Below are 17,494 nucleotides of genomic sequence, written 5' to 3'. Positions count from 1 at the left end.
AATTGACTTTTGTATTGTAAATAAAAGGGATATTAACATAAAATAATATCACATCCAGAATTTAACACTATTCACTTATTTGGTACTAGTGACTGAAATCAGAAACATCTACACAGAACATAAGCACTCTACCACTGAGCTACATCTCCTACCACCCCTTTCCAAAAACATATTTTGTGTTTATTTGACTATTTAATTAACTTTGTTTTTGGATATAGTAGTAGTAGTAGTTTCTCAAGTAGTCCAGGGTGGCACTGAACTCCTAATGTTGCCAAGACTAACCTTTAATCCCTGATTTCCCTGCTTCCACCACTGCTGGGATTACAAGGTTTATGCTGCTGTCTAAGAAAGAAACTGAAACATTTTACAATTTAAAAAAAACAATTCTGGTTTGTATTTATATGGAATAAATTTTTATTTAAATTTATTTATATGGGAAGTGTGGAAACTGCATATGTCATGGAATGCATAAGGAAGTCAGAGAACAACTTGTCAAGTTGGTTCTCACTTTCTACCATGTGGGACCTTGGGAATGAACTCAGTGTCAGATTCGGCAGCAAGCACATTTCGCCCCACTAATTTCATTGGCCTTAAAACAAACCAAAAAAACCTTCACTTAAAATTTTTTATGTTATTTTTACATTTATTTATTCATATGCATATGTACACATGTACCACAACATACACATGGAGGTCAGATGACAACTTTCAGAACATGGTTTTCAACTTACATGATATGAATCCTGGGGATCAAACTCAGGTAGTCAGACTTAATGAATGGTAAGAGTCTTTACCCTGTGAGCCATCTTGTCATCTTGGTTTTTTCTTTAGAGTTGGGGGGGCGAGGGCTGGTGGCATGGTTTTTTGAGACAAGGCTTCTCTGTGTAGCCCTGGCTGTCCTGGAATTCACCCTGTAGAACAGGATCTCAGACATGCACCTGCCTCTGCCTCTTGAGTACTAGGATTAAAGGCATGCACCATCACCACCTGGCTTGCTATCGTGGTTTTAAGGACAAGCACATGTTTTCAATATTATAATGACTACAAGACAGCTTCTTCACTACACAGTATTTTAAATTAATTTTTTTCAAAAAGTGAGGTTTTTTTCTTTTTTTTTTTTTTTTTTGGTTTTTCGAGACAGGGTTTCTCTGTGTAGCTTTGAGCCTTTCCTGGAACTCACTTGGTAGCTCAAGCTAGCCTCGAACTCACAGAGATCCACCTGGCTCTGCCTCCCGAGTGCTGGGATTAAAGGCGTGTGCCACCACCGCCCGGCTGAGGTTTTTTTCTTGTTTGTGGTTTTCAAAGTCTAGTTTTTATTTTTCTTTTTTTGAGATGAGGTCTCATATAGCCTAACACATTCTGGACTCTGTGGGTGCCTGCATGGACATAGTGCATATAGACAAGCAAGCACCCTACACATGAACATTATAAATCTCCTTACAATTTAGATATTTCTGCAACATTTTGCTATGTTAGTCAATGTTATTGCAGTGACAACATACTTAAATTAAGTTATAAGGAAAACATTTTACTTTGGGCCATCATTTTAGAGATTACAGTCTATGATTTGTGGCTCTGGAGCCTATGGCAAGGCAGTACACATCATAGTAAGACATAAATAGGTTATAAAGGAAACTGATCACCTGTTGGAGCCAGGGAAGCAGAAACAGAGAGGAGCAAGGGTTCTTACATTCTCTTCAATGACGCATCTCAATGACTTATTTCCATTAGGACCTACATCCTAAAGATTCCATGAATTTCCCATGAGTTCCAAATAGCACTATAAACTGAGGACAAATTCTTCAATACATGGGTCTTTGGGAGACACTTATTAAAATAATAGCACAAGCATTACATATATTTCATTAAATTTACACCTAAATATTTAGTCAAGTATTTTCATTTTTTGAGATACAGTATCTATCTGTAGCTCAGGCTAGTCTCTAATTTACTATTCATTATGGTCTCAAAATCCTCCTGCCTCAGCCTCTCAAGTGCTGGGATGTGCTGTGGATATTGCTCTATATAAATAAAATGCTGATTGGCCAGTAGCCAGGCAGGAAGTATAGGGGACAAGCAGAGAAGAGAATTCTGGGAACAGGAAGGCTGAGTCAGAAGATGCTGCCAGCCACCGCCATGAGTACCAACATGTAAGATACCAGTAAGCCACGAGCCATGTGGCAAGGTATAGGTTTATAGAAATGAGTTAATTTAAGATGTAGGAACTAGATAGCTAGAAGAATGAGCCATCAGGCCAAACATTTTAAATAATATAAGCGTCTGTGTGTTTATTTTATAAGTGGGCTATGGGACTGCCAGGGGTTGGTGGGACCCAAAGAGAAAAACTCTAGCTACAAATGGTGCCCAACGTGGGGCTTGAACCCACGACCCTGAGATTAAGAGTCTCATGCTCTACCAACTGAGTGTCATATTATCTGTCTTGTTTTTTACCCCCAGATTATCTACTTTTATTTCATGTATATACATACCTGCCTATATGTATGTGTATCATGTGCATTTCTGGTGCCCATGGAGGCCAAAAAAGGGCAATGAATCCTCTAGATCTAGAGTTACAGTTGTGAGTTGTCATGTGGGTTCTGAAAATTGAATCTGGGTCTTCTGTAAGAGTAGCCAGGACTCTTAACTTTTGATCCATTTCTTTAGTCCCAGGCTAGTTCTTTTTTTTTTTTAAGTATACTATTATAAATGATGGGGGCTGGGGAAATGGCACAATGGGTAAAGCACTTGCCAGCAAACATGAGGATCTGAGTTCAGATCACCAATAACTACATCAAAGCTGGCCAAGGCACTGTGTACCTAGAGCCCCAATGCTAGGGAGGCAAAGACAGGCAGGTTTCAGGGGCTTGCTGGTCAGTAAGTCTAGCTGAAACAAAAAGCTCCAATTTCAGTGAGAGACCTTGTCTCAAAAAGTATGGTAGAGAGTGACAGAGGAATATACCCAAAGTTATTCCTTGACCTCCACATTGGAATACACAAGGAAGTGTACCTGCAGCCATATATTAATGCAAGCATACACCCCCAACAAACAGACACAAATGACAGTTTGAGGTTCCAATAATTTGTTGGGACATATTGATTTTGTGTGTCCTTACACCCTGCAATCTACCTAAAATCACTATTAGCTATAGTTGTGTATCTGGATGTGATACTATCACATCATTTATGGGAAAATTCCTTCATTTTGATCTCTATGAATTTTATTTCATTTTTCTTGTCTTACTTCACTGGCTAGGAATATCTAATAAAATATTAAATAAAAATAATGAGAATAGCAGTTACATGTAGCATTATATATAGCCCTTTATCACATTAAGTATGTTCCCTTCCATTCCTAGTTTACCAAGAGTTCTTATTAAGAAGACATATATTATGCATAATACTTTTCCTCTAATTATTAAGATTATCATATAGTTCTTTTTTCTAACCTGTGATTTATGGTTTTATAATGTTAAACCAATCTTGCACTTCTTTGAGATAGGCCATTTAGTCATAATGTATTATCTTTTCTCCACACGGTTAAATTTTTAGAAAATACTTTTTGAACTCATACTAGCCTGGAACTCCTTATGTAGATCAGGATAGTCTCAAACTGATGGTAATCATCCTGATTTGATATTTAAATATTATTAATATTTTTATATCTAAGACTGGGAACATAACTCAGAATTGGTTAGAATGCTTGTCAAGCACCCACAGATTAGTGAGTTCAACTCTTAGCAGCACATAAACCAAGAATGATGGTGCACATTTGTAATTCCAGCATTTGGGGGGTAGAGGCAGAAGTTCAGGAGTTCAAGGTTATCCTTGACTACATAGAGAATTTGAAGCCAAGCAGATTATATGAGGCTCTATCTCATATAAACAAACAGTATTTTTATTTCTATGTGCATAATAGATATTGACCTATAATTTTGTTGTAAAGGCTTCTTTCAGCTTGGGTGTAATGCTAGCCTTATAGAACGTATTTGTAAGTGTTTATTCCACTTCTATTTCTAGGAATAATTTATGTAGAATTTTTTTGGGGCTTTTTCCAAAAAGTAGAATTCACCAGTAAAATTATCAGGCTTTGAAATTCTCCTATATTTATTACAACTTTAATTTATGAATTCTGTCTCTTTGATATATAACTATGGAGTCAGGTGTGGTAGCACACACCTGTAATCTTACCACTCAAGAAGTGGAAGGGAAGAACCAGTTCAAGGCCAGTCTCAGCTACACAGCAAGTTCAAAGCTAGCCTGAGCTACATAAAACCCTGTCTTAAAAAAAAAATAACAAGCCGGGTGGTGGTGGCGCACACCTTTAATCCCAGCACTTGGGAGGCAGAGCCAGGCGGATTTCTGTGAGTTCGAGGCCAGCCTGGTCTCCAAAGCGAGTTCCAGGAAAAGTGCAAAGCTACACAGAGAAACCCTGTCTCGGGAAAAAAAAAATAACAAACATGGGGCTGGAGAGATGGCTCATTGGTTATGAGAACTCTCTCCTCTTGAAGAGAGGGGACATTAGTTCAGTTCCCAGCACCCACATGGCAGCTCACAACTGCAACTCCAATTCCAGGGGCATTTACACCCTCTTCTGGTCTCCAAAGGCATAGTACATATGGGCATACAAGCAAACACTCATACTCATCAAAATTAAGAAAAAAAAAAAAAACTTCAAAAACAAAAAATAAGAAAAGAACAAACAAAACCAATAGAGGAATATTCAAGTTATCTATTTCTTTGGAGTAAGTTCTAGTAATTTCTATATTTCTAAAGAATTTGCCCAATTCATTAGAATTGTCTAATTGCATGGTATAAAACTGTTTCTACTATTATTTTGTTAAACTCTGATAGTTCTTGAGTGAGGGATGGAGAGCTGGCTCAGCAGTTAAGAGAACTGTCTGCTCTTCCAGCAGACACAGGTTTGATTCCTAGCACTCAAAAGATAGCTCATAACTGTCTGTATCTCCAATCCCGTGGAATCTAACTCCCTCTGCTGGCCTCCAATGGCACCAGGCATACATGTAGTACACAGGCATACATGCAGACAAACACTCATACACATCAAATAAAAACAAGGAAACATAATCTTTAGTGATGTCACTTTTCATGGTAATTTAGATTGATAATTTAGATCTTTTGTAGGGGGGTGAGTTGGGGAGGTTGAAGATAGTGCATCACACTGTAGCCTAGTCTGGCCAGAAACTCACTATATATGTAACCCAGATGAGTATGAACTTTCAGCCATCCTTATTCCTCAGCTTTCCACAACCTCCAGAAATCCAAGTTTTTAATAACCACATATTTGGCTATCAGTCATCTTTTCAAGGTTTTTTTCTTTTGTTCATTTATTTTTAAAAATTGTATTTATGCTCTGACCAGGGAAGCAGACCAGTGCCTTGCTTAGCTATCAGTAGAAAAGCTTCCTCCTGCAGAGACCCATAGCCAGACATTATGCAGAGACAGAGAGACTTTGGAATACTCAGCCCTAAACAGGATCTCTCTACCAAATCCCTCCCCTCAGGACTCAGGATACCCCTAGGAAGAAGAAGTGGAAAAAGTATAAGATCCAAAGGATAGAGGACACCAAGAAAACAAGGCCCTCTGAATCAACATGAGCAAAGCTCATATGTACTCACAGAAACTGAAGCAGCATGTACAGGATCTGCACAGGTCTGAACCAGGTCCTCTGAATATATACTATGGCTTTAGCATTTTTATGGGATTCCTGAGTAAGAAACCAAGTGGGTCTCTGATTCTTGTGCCTTCTCTTGGATTCATTTCCTCCTGTTTCTTTGTCTTGCCCAACTCTGATGTTATAGTTTTTATCTTATATATTTTATTTTGGTATATTTTAATTTTTTTAAAAAGGGTAAGTATTAAATATAAAAAGTTGTATTTATTATAATGGAGTTGTGTGTGTATAAACACACACACATACATGCACATGCACTATAGTGGTCAGAGAACAATTTTGTAGAGTCATTTCTCTCCTTGCACCTTAATGTAGGTTCTGAGGATCATCAGACTTGCATCATATTAAAGAGCCTTTACAGACTGAGCCATCTCAATGACCCCATGATTTTTTTTTTCATTTCTAATTTAATTCCATTTTGGTTAGATTGTACATCCTGTGGGGTTTTAGTTTCATTATTTCATTGCATTGTTTTATGAGGGTATTTAGAAAGGTTAAAAACAAAACAAACTATATTGCAGGATGCGAATAGTGGTTCATATTTATATTTCCACAACTTAGGAGGTATGGAAGAAGGATCATGAACTCAAGGTCATCTTTCGTTATAAAGAGAGATCTATAAGCCAGTCTGGGCTACAGGAGACCATTCTCAAACCCCACCTCCCAAGAAATAACAATGCTGCTGTCACCATCTTTCCAATGTCCTCCTAGTAATATCTACTTCCAAGATTGTGTTATCTTCTAAAGTCTAGCCAAGAACTCAAGGCAGAGGAAGGTCAGTATCTGTTTGAAGCCAGCCTAGTCTATATAGTGAGTTCCAGGCTAGCCAGGGCTATACAGTGAGACCCTTTCTCAAACAAAACAAAACAAGTTTAAATATATCCAAAATGGTACAACTAGAAGCATCAAACTCATTGAGTTTAATAGTTTTTGTAATGCTTTGAAATACAGTTCTTAATGTACAACCTAGAAAATAATGAATACTTACTATTATTTGCAAGAGTAAGTCCAATAAATGAGCATATAGGGCGAATTATCTCAGGTTTCATACAATTCATTAGCCATTCATTAGCATATGGAAAAAGTGAACAACAAAGCATTTGATTCTCATCTGAAAGGAGGAAAGCCAACCATGTTTTAATTAGACTTTTGCAGAATAACAGTCACCATTTGTTTTTATATTTGTATTTAAATAGTTGAAATAATTACCATTTTGAGGATTGTTGACACAGACACACAGAGTACTACACACTGAAGACCACAACAGATAACTCTGGAAAACATTATTATCTGACAAATTCAACTCATAATTTGAAAGAACTGTCCTATTGGGTTAAAAAGAAAAGGTAGTAAATTATTATAAATGCACTAATGTCCTAAACAATGAATAATAAGACTTTTTTTTACTTACCTGAACAACTGTGACAGAACTTCAATACAACCTGTTTCTCTTACAAGCGTTTGTCCATTCCCTTTAAAAATAGCCATATATTACAAGAATATAACTTTTATTTAAAAATAATTTTATAAAAATTAAGACATTTAAAATATTTTAATTAGCTTGCAAGCTACTTTAAAGTATTACAAAGTATACAGAATTACAGTAGGAAAAAAAGAAAACCTACAATCAAGGGGATGGAGAGATGGCTCAGCAGTTAAGAGAACTTTCTATTCTTCCAGAGGACCTGAGATCAATTCCCAGCACCCACATGGTGGCTTACAACTCCAGTTCCAAGGGATCTGATGTCCTCTTATGGTCTTTGTGGGTACCAGGCATGCACATAGTTAGTGTACAGATATACACATAGGCAAAACATCCATACACATAAAATTTTGATTTTTTAAAAAACTCCTACAAGCCATTTTATTATGGAAAATATACTATGCTTAGCAACTTACAGCTTTATTTTTCCTCTAAAAATTATAAAATGCTTTAGTTATAGTTCTGTTACTATATGAAAAGAATCTCCAAAGCAGAAAAAATACAAATCTTTTTCAGGTTTTCCAAAGTAGAAAAAACAATCTAGAAGCAATTCAAGTACCTAACAATTTCAAGAATTAAATGAAGGAAGTTTTTAAAAAATGAAGAGGTTGGGTAGATTGATCAGTCAATAAAGTGGCAGCATAAGGAACTGAGTTTGATCCTCAGCACTCATGTAAAAAATTAATAAAAAGCCAGGCACAGTACATTGTGTCTGATCCCTGGGGCTTGCTGGGCAGTCAGTCTAGTCAGATTCAGTGAGAGACCCTGTCTCAAAAACAAGAGGTGGAAACTGATTGAGGGAGATACCCCATATCAATCTCCAGCTTCTGCACCAAACACACTCCACATGCATATGTACAAACATACACACGCAAAGTCCTAACAGGTACACATGGACACTTATACTACATTTTCAGCTTTTCAATAAATCTAAAATTATCCCAAGATCAATGCCATTGGGGTCTAATACAGTAAATCTTACAACAAAATGATCGGTTCAGTGAAAAGTCAACCAATTTATTAAATATTTGTTTTCTTTTTAAAGATTAAGTAGTACAAATCACTTTACTATTTCTTAAAATTAACAAATATCAAGTGATTAACATATACTATTAATTCCTTCCTTAGAGCTAGTATCTCTTGCATGTTAATGAGATTAGAAAGTCACTAATACATTTGGGAAGCAGAGGCAGGTCGATCTCCATAGTCTACATAGTGAAATTGTCTAAAAACATAAAGGCACCTATATAACAAGAATGACTACAATAAAAGTATTAGTGAATATTCCATAAGATATTTTTAAACATTCATTAGAGAACATACTTACTATTATTTGAAACCAGAACCAAAAGAACATAGATGGACATTCTTTTCAAATTTGTGTTTGAATCATCATTAGATAAGAGCAAAGTTAAATCTTGAAATAATTCTGAAGTACACAAAGTTTGCTGACAGTAAACTGAAACATAAAATACAATTTTCATTTTAATATATTAGCACAAAAATACATGGAACAAAATACAAAGTTGTTGAACTAGGGATGCTTCTTAACTAGATGTCATTTAACCGACATATATTAGAAACAATAAAATTTATGAAAACTTGATATGTGCTTAACAGACCAAATGAGCATTTTTTTTAAATTTTTTATTTATTCTATATGCATTGGTGTTTTGCCATGGGTGTTGGGTACTCTGGAACTGTAGTCACAGACAGCTCTGAGCTGCCATATGGTTGCTGGGAGTAGAACATCAGTCCTCTGAAAGAGTAGTCAGTGCTCTTAACCGCTGAGCCATCTCTCCAGCACCCCTTAAAAATTTTTTTAAATTACATTTATTTATTTACTTGTGTGTATGCACACATGCATGAGTGTGTGTGCCCACCCACAGGTGCAGACATGCCACAATGCTCTTATGGGTCAAAGCACAACTTATGGGAGTTATTTCTCTCTTTCCTTCATATGAGTTCCATACATCAAACTTAGACAAGCACCTTTAACTACTCAGCCAGGTAGCCAGTCACAAATCAGCACTATCTTAATCAAAATGACTTGGTCTAAGCTCCAAAGCAAACATTAAAATACTCTAGAATTGCCAATAAAATCCTAACCAAATAAATGCAAATCAGACCAAGTAAAGTAAAAAGTGAGGCCAAGTGAGAAGACTAGAAAAAACAAAGCAAGAAAAAAACTTAAAAAAATTCAGATATGTACTTTGGAAAACAGAGGGTCAGGCAATATCTATGATATTTATGAAGACTTTTGGAGGTGCAAAATCTTCTTAGCTCAAAAATAACACTAAGCATGCTGCAATCCCAATACTTAGGAAGCAAAACAGGAGAACTTTGCATTCAAGGCCAGCCTGTACTTTATAGTAACCTTGACTCAAAAAAGAAAAGAACCCCATTGGAAACAAACAAAATAACCCTAAAAAATGAGAGTCAAGCCAGGTGTGGTGGCATTCACCTTTAAATAAAGAGAAAACATTTTAAGTATTTAAAATTAAGGACATAAAAATAAAATTTTCTATTTTACCATTTTCTTCTGCAATAGATCCTAATGTGTATAAGGCTGCTTCTTTTACCATGCTATGCTCACTTGACTTTGCAAGATTTTTTACAAACATCAAACCACCAATTTCCCGGAAATAAACACCTGCATCACCTGTAGGGTTTGCAGATAAAACAAGATAGAAATTAAAATTACTTTGATTATACTGTTAAGGATAAGACAATCAAATGGATAAAGTAATATAACATACATTAAGAAGAAGAGAAACAGCCATGCATATTAGTATATTACAGTAGTACAAAACTGGAATCAGAGTGGGTCATGGGTTGTGGTGGTACATGCGTGCAGTCCCAGTGCTGGGGAGACTGTCAGGAGGATCAAGAGTTAGACACCAGCCTGTGTAGTTACTTCAGGAAATGAGATAAAAGAAAGAGAGAGGAAGAAGAGAGGGAGAGGGAAGCATAGACAGAGAGAGAGAGAGATGGAGGGAGGGAAGGAGAAAGAGGGAAAGAGAAAGAAAAAGAATAGAATTATGAATAAAGTTCATTATTATGTCTTACTGTTTTGTTGACAAACTGAATGAATAGTGATCAAAACTTCCTTTTGTGACAAAGGGTTGCCCATGTGATACTTCAGACATTCTAACAGTAAATTCAGGTCAGTCTTCATTTCTACCAGAGAAAAATTATTTTAAAACCAGTTTTCTTTCAAAGATCAATAATTCAAATTCTATTTCATAATTGCACACCTTTGAAATGTTTTTAAAATAATAAGCATATATTTGCTTTATAATCTAAGAAAGATATACTTAAGATATTTTAAGTGAACTGATATTTTAAATGACAATACAAAATATTAGAATTTATAGGATGCTAATGAAGCATATTTATGAGGAAATGTCTAGTACTAAATGCCTATATTAGAAAAGAAAATGGTTGCTAAATCAATGACCTTAGCTTCCATCTTAAGAAACTAGAAAAAGAGCAAACTCAGCCCAAAGTGAGCAAGGAGAAAAAAAAAAAAAACTATACAGACAAAAGCTGAAGTCAGTGAAACAGAAAAATGAAAGAGTGAGACCAAAGAGATGGCTCAGTGGTTAAGAGCACTGGTTGCCCTACAGAGGACCAGGGTTCAATTCCCAACATCTACACATGACAGATCACAATTGTCTGTAATCTAGTCTCAGGGGATCCAATGCTGTCTTCTGACTTCACTCAGGCATCAGGCATGGACAAATATATATGCAAGCAAAACATCTATACACATAAAAATAAATTTAAAAACTAAAAAGAGAAGGTTCTTTAAAAAGATTGATAAAACTGATAGTTCTCTAGCCAGACTAATTTGATAAATGAGTACAGACACAAATTACCAATATTAAATGAGGGAAGAGCCAAGTATGATGGCTCACACCTATAATCCCAGCATTTAGGAGACTGAGGCAGAAGGATTTCCACAAATTCAAGGGCTATATAGTGAGTTCCAGTCGAGCCTAAGCTACAGAGAGAGATACTATAAATAAATAACCACTACAGAGTCTGAAGATATTCAAAAGGAAGTATTATGCACAATTTCACACAGATTCAATGACTTAGATAAAATAGAAAAAAATTGCTTTCATCCACCCACATCCAAAAACAGATTATCTGAGTAATATATTTAAGAAGCTGAAATCATAGTTACAAAGCTTCCCACAATGAAAATTCCAGTTTCAGATGATTTCATTTGAAAACTCCACCAAACATTTAAAGAAGAAATAGTATCTAAAAGGTTAAATAGTACCTCAAAGGTTATTTCCTAATTAAAAAGTAGGTTTTACTATACTCTACACTGATCTCAAACTTAAGATCCTCATGCTTCAGCCTCTTCAGTAATCAGGGGCACACCACTATGCCTGGCTTCCCAACTTATTTTGAGGTTGGCATTTGTGGTGGTATTGTGTTCCCCAAAATATTGTACACCCTAATAAACTTATCTGGGGTCAGAGAACGGAACAGCCACTAGACACAGAGGCTAGAAAATGGTGGCACTCACACCTTTAATCCTAGCATTCCAGAGGCAGAAATCCCTTTGGATCTCTGTGAGTTCAAGGCCACATTGAAAACAGCCAGGCATGGTGACACATGCCTTTAATCCCAAGAAGTGAGCTTTTAATCCCAGGGAGTGATGGCAGGTAGCAGAAAGGTATATAAGGCATGAAGATCAAGAACTAGAAGCTTTTGGCTGGTTAAGCTTCTAGGCTTTTGAGCAGCAGTTCAGCTGAGATTCATTCTGGATGAGGACTCAGAGGTTTCCAGTCTGAGGAAACAGGATCAGCTGAGGAATTGGCAAGGTGAGGTAGCTGTGGCTTGTTCTGCTTCTCTGATCTTCCAGCACTCACCCCAATACCTGGCTCAGGTTTGATTTTATTAATAAGACTCTTTAAGATTCATGCTACAGGCATTACCTTTGTATCAAAACCAAAACCATTAGAAAGAGAAAACTATAGACCAATATCCCTCATGAACATACATGCAAAAAAAAAATCTACTATTTTAGTAAGTTGACAATATATTAATAATGGTATATTAACAATATATCAGGCCAGGCAGTGGTGGCGCACGCCTTTAATCCCAGCACTCGGGAGGCAGAGCCAGGTGCATCTCTGTGAGTTCGAGGCCAGCCTGGACTACCAAGTGAGTTCCAGGAAAGGCGCAAAGCTACACAGAGAAACCCTGTCTCGAAAAAACCAAAAAAACAACAACAACAACAACAAAAAAAAACAAAAACACCAATATATCATTGCACAAGTTGGTTTATCCAAGGAATACAGCATGGATTTCTTATTTGAAAGACATGTTATACTGAAAGTCAGTCAACATAACATATCAAACTAAACTCAAATCCTTTTACTAGGTAAATTAAATGATTTATAGGTGTTGTTTTGTTTTTTAAAGTTTTTATTTCTTTTATTTTGGCTTTAAAAATATTTTATTACATTAAATTATTCATTCATTTATTTATTTATAAGGAGGCACATGCAGAAGTCAGAGGATAATGTAGGAATCTGTTCTCTTCTACCATGTGGGTCCCAGGGATCAAACTCAGGTTGTCAGACGTGGCAGCAAGTGCATTTACCAGTTGAACCATCTTGCCTTCTTTGACATAAGTCTTGAACTAACATTTACAATGGTAGACTTAAAAATAAAAAGGCCCATACTACAAAAATCTATGATATATCAATCACTATTTAGTCTCCTACTTTAAAAAAATTACCTGGCAATTTGTTTCAATGAGACAATTTGTGATGCAATTCTTTAAATTTAGTTTTTATGTGCATTGGTGTTTTTTCTGCATATATGTCTGTGTGAGGATACCAGAATCCCTGGAACTGGAGTTACAGACAGTTGTGAGCTGCAGTGGGGTGCTGGAAATTGAACCAGGGTCCTAGAAATTGAACCAGGGTCCTCTAGAAGAGCAGCCAGTGCTCTTAACTGCTGAGCCATCTCTCCAGCCCCGTTATGTAATTTGTTAGGAACAATATATAGTACAAACGTTATTACTGAGTTGACTATGGGCAAAAGCCAACATTTATTCATGATTATTGTATACATTAACAAATCAATGAGATAGTAAGTTTGTATGGATATTAATGTCACATTAACAACACGCCAAAGAAAATTTCAAATAGGGTATGGTACTTTTCAGTTCTGGGCATTATGTAGAACTTACTCCTCCATTCCCTTCAGCACTTCTTCCTCAGACTTTAAGATTTCCTATCATGGGACTGGAGAGATGGCTCAGAGGTTAAGAGCACTGGCTGCTCTTCCAGAGGACCCAGGTTCAATTCCCAGCACCCACATGGCAGCTCACACTGCCTATAGTTCTGGGTACAGAGGATCCAGCACCGTCATACAGATATACATGTAGGCAAAACACCAATGCACATAAAATACAAATAAATAAATTATTTTTTAAAAAAAGATTTCCTATCATGTGCTCTTTCCCTTTTTAGCCAAAGTACCTTCTTTCATATACAATTATCACATTTCAACTTGATTTAACCTTTTTTGGGCTGAGCAACCTAGTTTCTTCAATTCTCAAAGAAAAAAACAAATAAAAACTGAAGTGCACACAATACCAAAAGCAACAAGCAATAAAAGAAAACATGGCAAAATAGACCTAAAATTTTAAATTTTTATTTTGTTTTGTCTTTGTTTCCAAGACAGTGTTTCTGTGTAGCCCTGGTTGTCCTGGAACTTGCTCTGTAGACCAGGCTGGCCTTGAACTCATAGAGATCCACCTGCCTCTGTCTCCTTGCCTCCTGAGTGCTGGTATTAAGGGTATGCACTACCACCATCTGGCTGGTTTTTGTTGTTGTTTTTTGTTTGTTTGTTTTAGACAGGGTCTCACTATATAGACCAGTCTGGACTTGAACATGCAGAGATCTGCCTGCCTCTACTTCTCCAGGGCTGGGATTAAAGGCATGCTCACCATCATACCTGGCTTAAATTTTAAAACTGCTATGTAGATTTATGTAGAATGCAAAAGCAGCTCAATCTAGAAGGAAATATTTTTTTTTTTTCTTTTTTGGTTTTTCGAGACAGAGTTTCTCTGTGTAGCTTTGCGCCTTTCCTGGAACTCACTTGGTAGCCCAGGCTGGCCTCGAACTCACAGAGATTCGCCTGGCTCTGCCTCCCGAGTGCTGGGATTAAAGGCGTGCGCCACCACCGCCCGGCTAGAAGGAAATATTTTCAAACCAGATATTCAATAGGAATTTGTGTTCATCCTCTGAGATTGATCCCAGGATCTGCATGGCTGCTCACAGCTGTCTGTAACTCTAGTTTCAGGGGATCTGATGTAGCCTTCTAACTTCTGTGGGCACTAGGTATACAAGTGGTGCGAATATACATGCAAACAAAATACCCATATACATAAAATTGTTAAAATTAGTATATATGGGGATGGGTAGAGGTCAGAAGATAACTATGGGAGTTGGTTCTTTCCTTCTACTATGTGGATCCTGGAGAACAAACTCATGTTGTCAGGTTTAATGATCTTTACCCACTGAGCCATCTCACCAACCTCCAAATAGCTTTAGCCTGCTACCTATCTACCTATCTACCTAGTCTTAATATGGCCCAGGCTGGTTTAATCTTGCTATGTAGCTAAAGATGAACTTTTGCACCTTCTGCCTCCACCTCTTCACTTCTATAGTTCCTCTCAAACCTGTACCTGGGAGAGACCTGACTCTACAGCAGCAAGGTCTACAGCAGACCTCGAGCCACGTTCATTATCTTTGCATCCCTAGACAGCTTCCCAGCTTCTACTTCTCAGGCCTCTTTAAAACTTCTTGAAGCCTGGTGTAGTGGTGCATGACTTAATCCCAGCACTAGGAGGCAGGCAGATCTCTGAGTTCAGGGTCAGCCTGCTCTACAAAGTGGGTTCCAGGACAGCCAGGGCTACACAGAGAAACCCTGCCTTGAAAAATAAAGAATAAAAATAAAAACAAACAAAAACCCCAAAACAAAACTTCTTGAACTCTCCTGAGGCCTCTTTAACCTTTTGTAGTCAGATAGACAAACAGGTTCACTATGTGATGTGCAATGTGTGATCTGAGAGTTAATATTAGTAGTTGAAACTGGAACAACAGAACCTGGTTTTGCCTGGGCAGACTATTAATTAAAGTGGCACTATGTGGCAAATCAATGCCAATGAAGCCATTATACCTTGTGAACTTGCTGATAGTCAATAAATTCTGGGTTGGGGATATAGTTCAGTTGGTAGAACACTTGCCTAGTTTCAATTTCAAAAGCTCCAATTTCAATCTCCAACACTACACAAAACAGTCATTACAGCAAATACCTATAATCCCAGCACTTGAGGCTTGGGAGCAGGTAGATCAGAAGTTTAAGGTCATCCTATGCCACATAAGAAGCTTGAGGCCAGCTTGGACCACATGAAAGCCTGACTCAAAAAGCCAATTTTGACACTGTAGACAATCACAAACATATCCATCTATATTGCTGACAGCACCCTCACAATAATGAGCCACCATGTCTAGGGACTATTGTTCTTTCATATTCTGCCAAGTAAATCAACTATCTATGTCCCCCCTCCCCAATAGTCTCACTATATAGTCCTGGCTGGCCTAAAACTATGTAAACCAAGTGGCCTTGAACTCAGTGATCTGTCTGTCTCTGCTCCTAAGTGCTGGGATTAAAGGCAATGATCCACCATGCCTGGCTCATATGGCACTCTAAGTATCAGCATGATATTTCCTATGTCTGCTTCCTTATGACAGGAATTATATGACAGGCACAAAGTAGGTGTCAATATGTATGCTATGACATAGTAATTTCCTTCATATTAATATACCATCTTGCAAGAAAGTTCATTAAGATACAGGATGGAAGCAGGGCAGTGGTGGTGCACACCTTTAATCTCAGCACTGGGGAGGCAGAGGCAGGCCTCTGTGAGTTCAAGGCCAGCCTGGTCTACATTGTGAGTTCCTAGACAGTCAGAACTACAGAGAAATCCTATCTCAAAAAAGTGGGGGAGGGGCAGGCATGGTGGTGCACCTTTAATCAATCTCAGCACTTGGGAGGCAGAGACAGGTGGATCTCTGAGTTCGAGTCCAGTCTGGTCTACAGATCTAGGTCTACAGTTGCAGGTCAGCCAGGACTATTACACAGAGAAGCCTGTTTCCAAAAAAAAAAAAAAGGCTCAGGACAGGGCTCCTTAAAAGTTAGGAAATAAACAACTTAGAAGATTCAGGAAGTCCCTGATACTAACCTCATATGCTAGGCCCCTCCTTTCCCAAGGTTATATAAAGGGTAAGGACTGCTGAGAAACATCAGACTAAGAGCTGCTTCAAAGAAGCTTAGACCAACTAAACTACTTGGAAGAGAGAGAGATCGACTGGGTTGCCTGAAAGAGATACTTTACAACCTGTCAAGCTGCCTGCAGTTTTCATGAGCTGTCACTCAGGCTGGGGTGGACTTTTGATGATATAACTCCCTTTGAGTCATTTCTGCTTCTGTAAATAACTCCACACAATGTGCCTATAAGTAACTCCAATAAACTCACTGGCAAGTTGGATCTGGTGATATCCTTACTTTGGTCTATTGGCAATTAAGTAGATGTTTGTTCATGTCTCCCAGAGATAGTGTCACATATGTAAATTGATGAATGATTTTTTCATTTTCTAGAGGCTGTTAGATATGATACACACACACACACAAAATACTCACAATTACACAACTATAAAATATATAAAACTAATCCAACTACATGATTCACGGATTTCTCACCTTGTATTTTCTTTGTGTTCTCACTTTCCATGCTTGTCTTTTTTCCTTATATTTCATCTAGAAGATAGGGCATTTTTAGTAAGATCAGCTTCTAAGAAATATTCTAGGCAGTATGCTTGCTTCAGCAGCACATATACTAAAATTGGAAAGATACAGAGAAGATTAGTACAGCTCCTTCACAAGGATGAGACACAAATTCATGAAGAAGTCCATGTTAAAAAAAAATTTGCAAGCATGAAATATTCTAGGCATGATGGTGCATGTCTGTAATCTTCAGGCAGGAAAGCGGGTGGCAGAAGGATCATGAGTGTGAAGCCACACTGTGTTGTAGACTATTATTTTAAGATGTGTTACATTTGTTTATGCTGTGGGACATTTGTTTAATGATGCAAAGATGTGTTCCACTCTTTTATGTTGCATTTGTTTAACTCTGTGAAGCTGTGTTACTGTCTAAAACACCTGATGGTCTAATAAAGAGCTGAATGGCCAATAGTGAGGCAGGAGGAAGGATAGGAAGG

General features: G+C 37.4%; 1 protein-coding gene and 1 non-coding gene across 2 annotated transcripts in view; one reads left to right on the top strand and one right to left on the bottom strand.

The window, feature by feature from the left end:
* Terb1 (telomere repeat binding bouquet formation protein 1) overlaps positions 1–17,108 on the bottom strand; it is a 52,968-nt gene extending 35,860 nt beyond the window's left edge. Inside the window, exons 1-7 of the mRNA XM_059264235.1 lie at positions 16,977–17,108; positions 10,245–10,355; positions 9,709–9,837; positions 8,503–8,634; positions 7,104–7,164; positions 6,902–7,017; positions 6,681–6,803 (exon numbers count right to left, since the gene is read on the bottom strand). Of these exons, the coding sequence (XP_059120218.1) occupies positions 6,681–6,803; positions 6,902–7,017; positions 7,104–7,164; positions 8,503–8,634; positions 9,709–9,837; positions 10,245–10,355; positions 16,977–17,007 (703 nt within the window). The 5' untranslated portion in view covers positions 17,008–17,108. The remainder of the gene's footprint in view (positions 1–6,680; positions 6,804–6,901; positions 7,018–7,103; positions 7,165–8,502; positions 8,635–9,708; positions 9,838–10,244; positions 10,356–16,976) is intronic.
* Positions 17,093–17,195, top strand: LOC131912197 (U6 spliceosomal RNA). The gene has a single exon (XR_009379592.1). It is a non-coding gene; the product is annotated as a U6 spliceosomal RNA (small nuclear RNA).
* Positions 17,196–17,494: the final 299 nt, after the last annotated feature.

This window comes from Peromyscus eremicus, chromosome 5, assembly GCF_949786415.1.
Source record: "Peromyscus eremicus chromosome 5, PerEre_H2_v1, whole genome shotgun sequence".
Taxonomy (NCBI): Eukaryota; Metazoa; Chordata; class Mammalia; order Rodentia; family Cricetidae; genus Peromyscus; species Peromyscus eremicus.
Note: the sequence above shows the minus strand (reverse complement) of the source record. Positions and strands in the feature narration are given on the sequence as shown.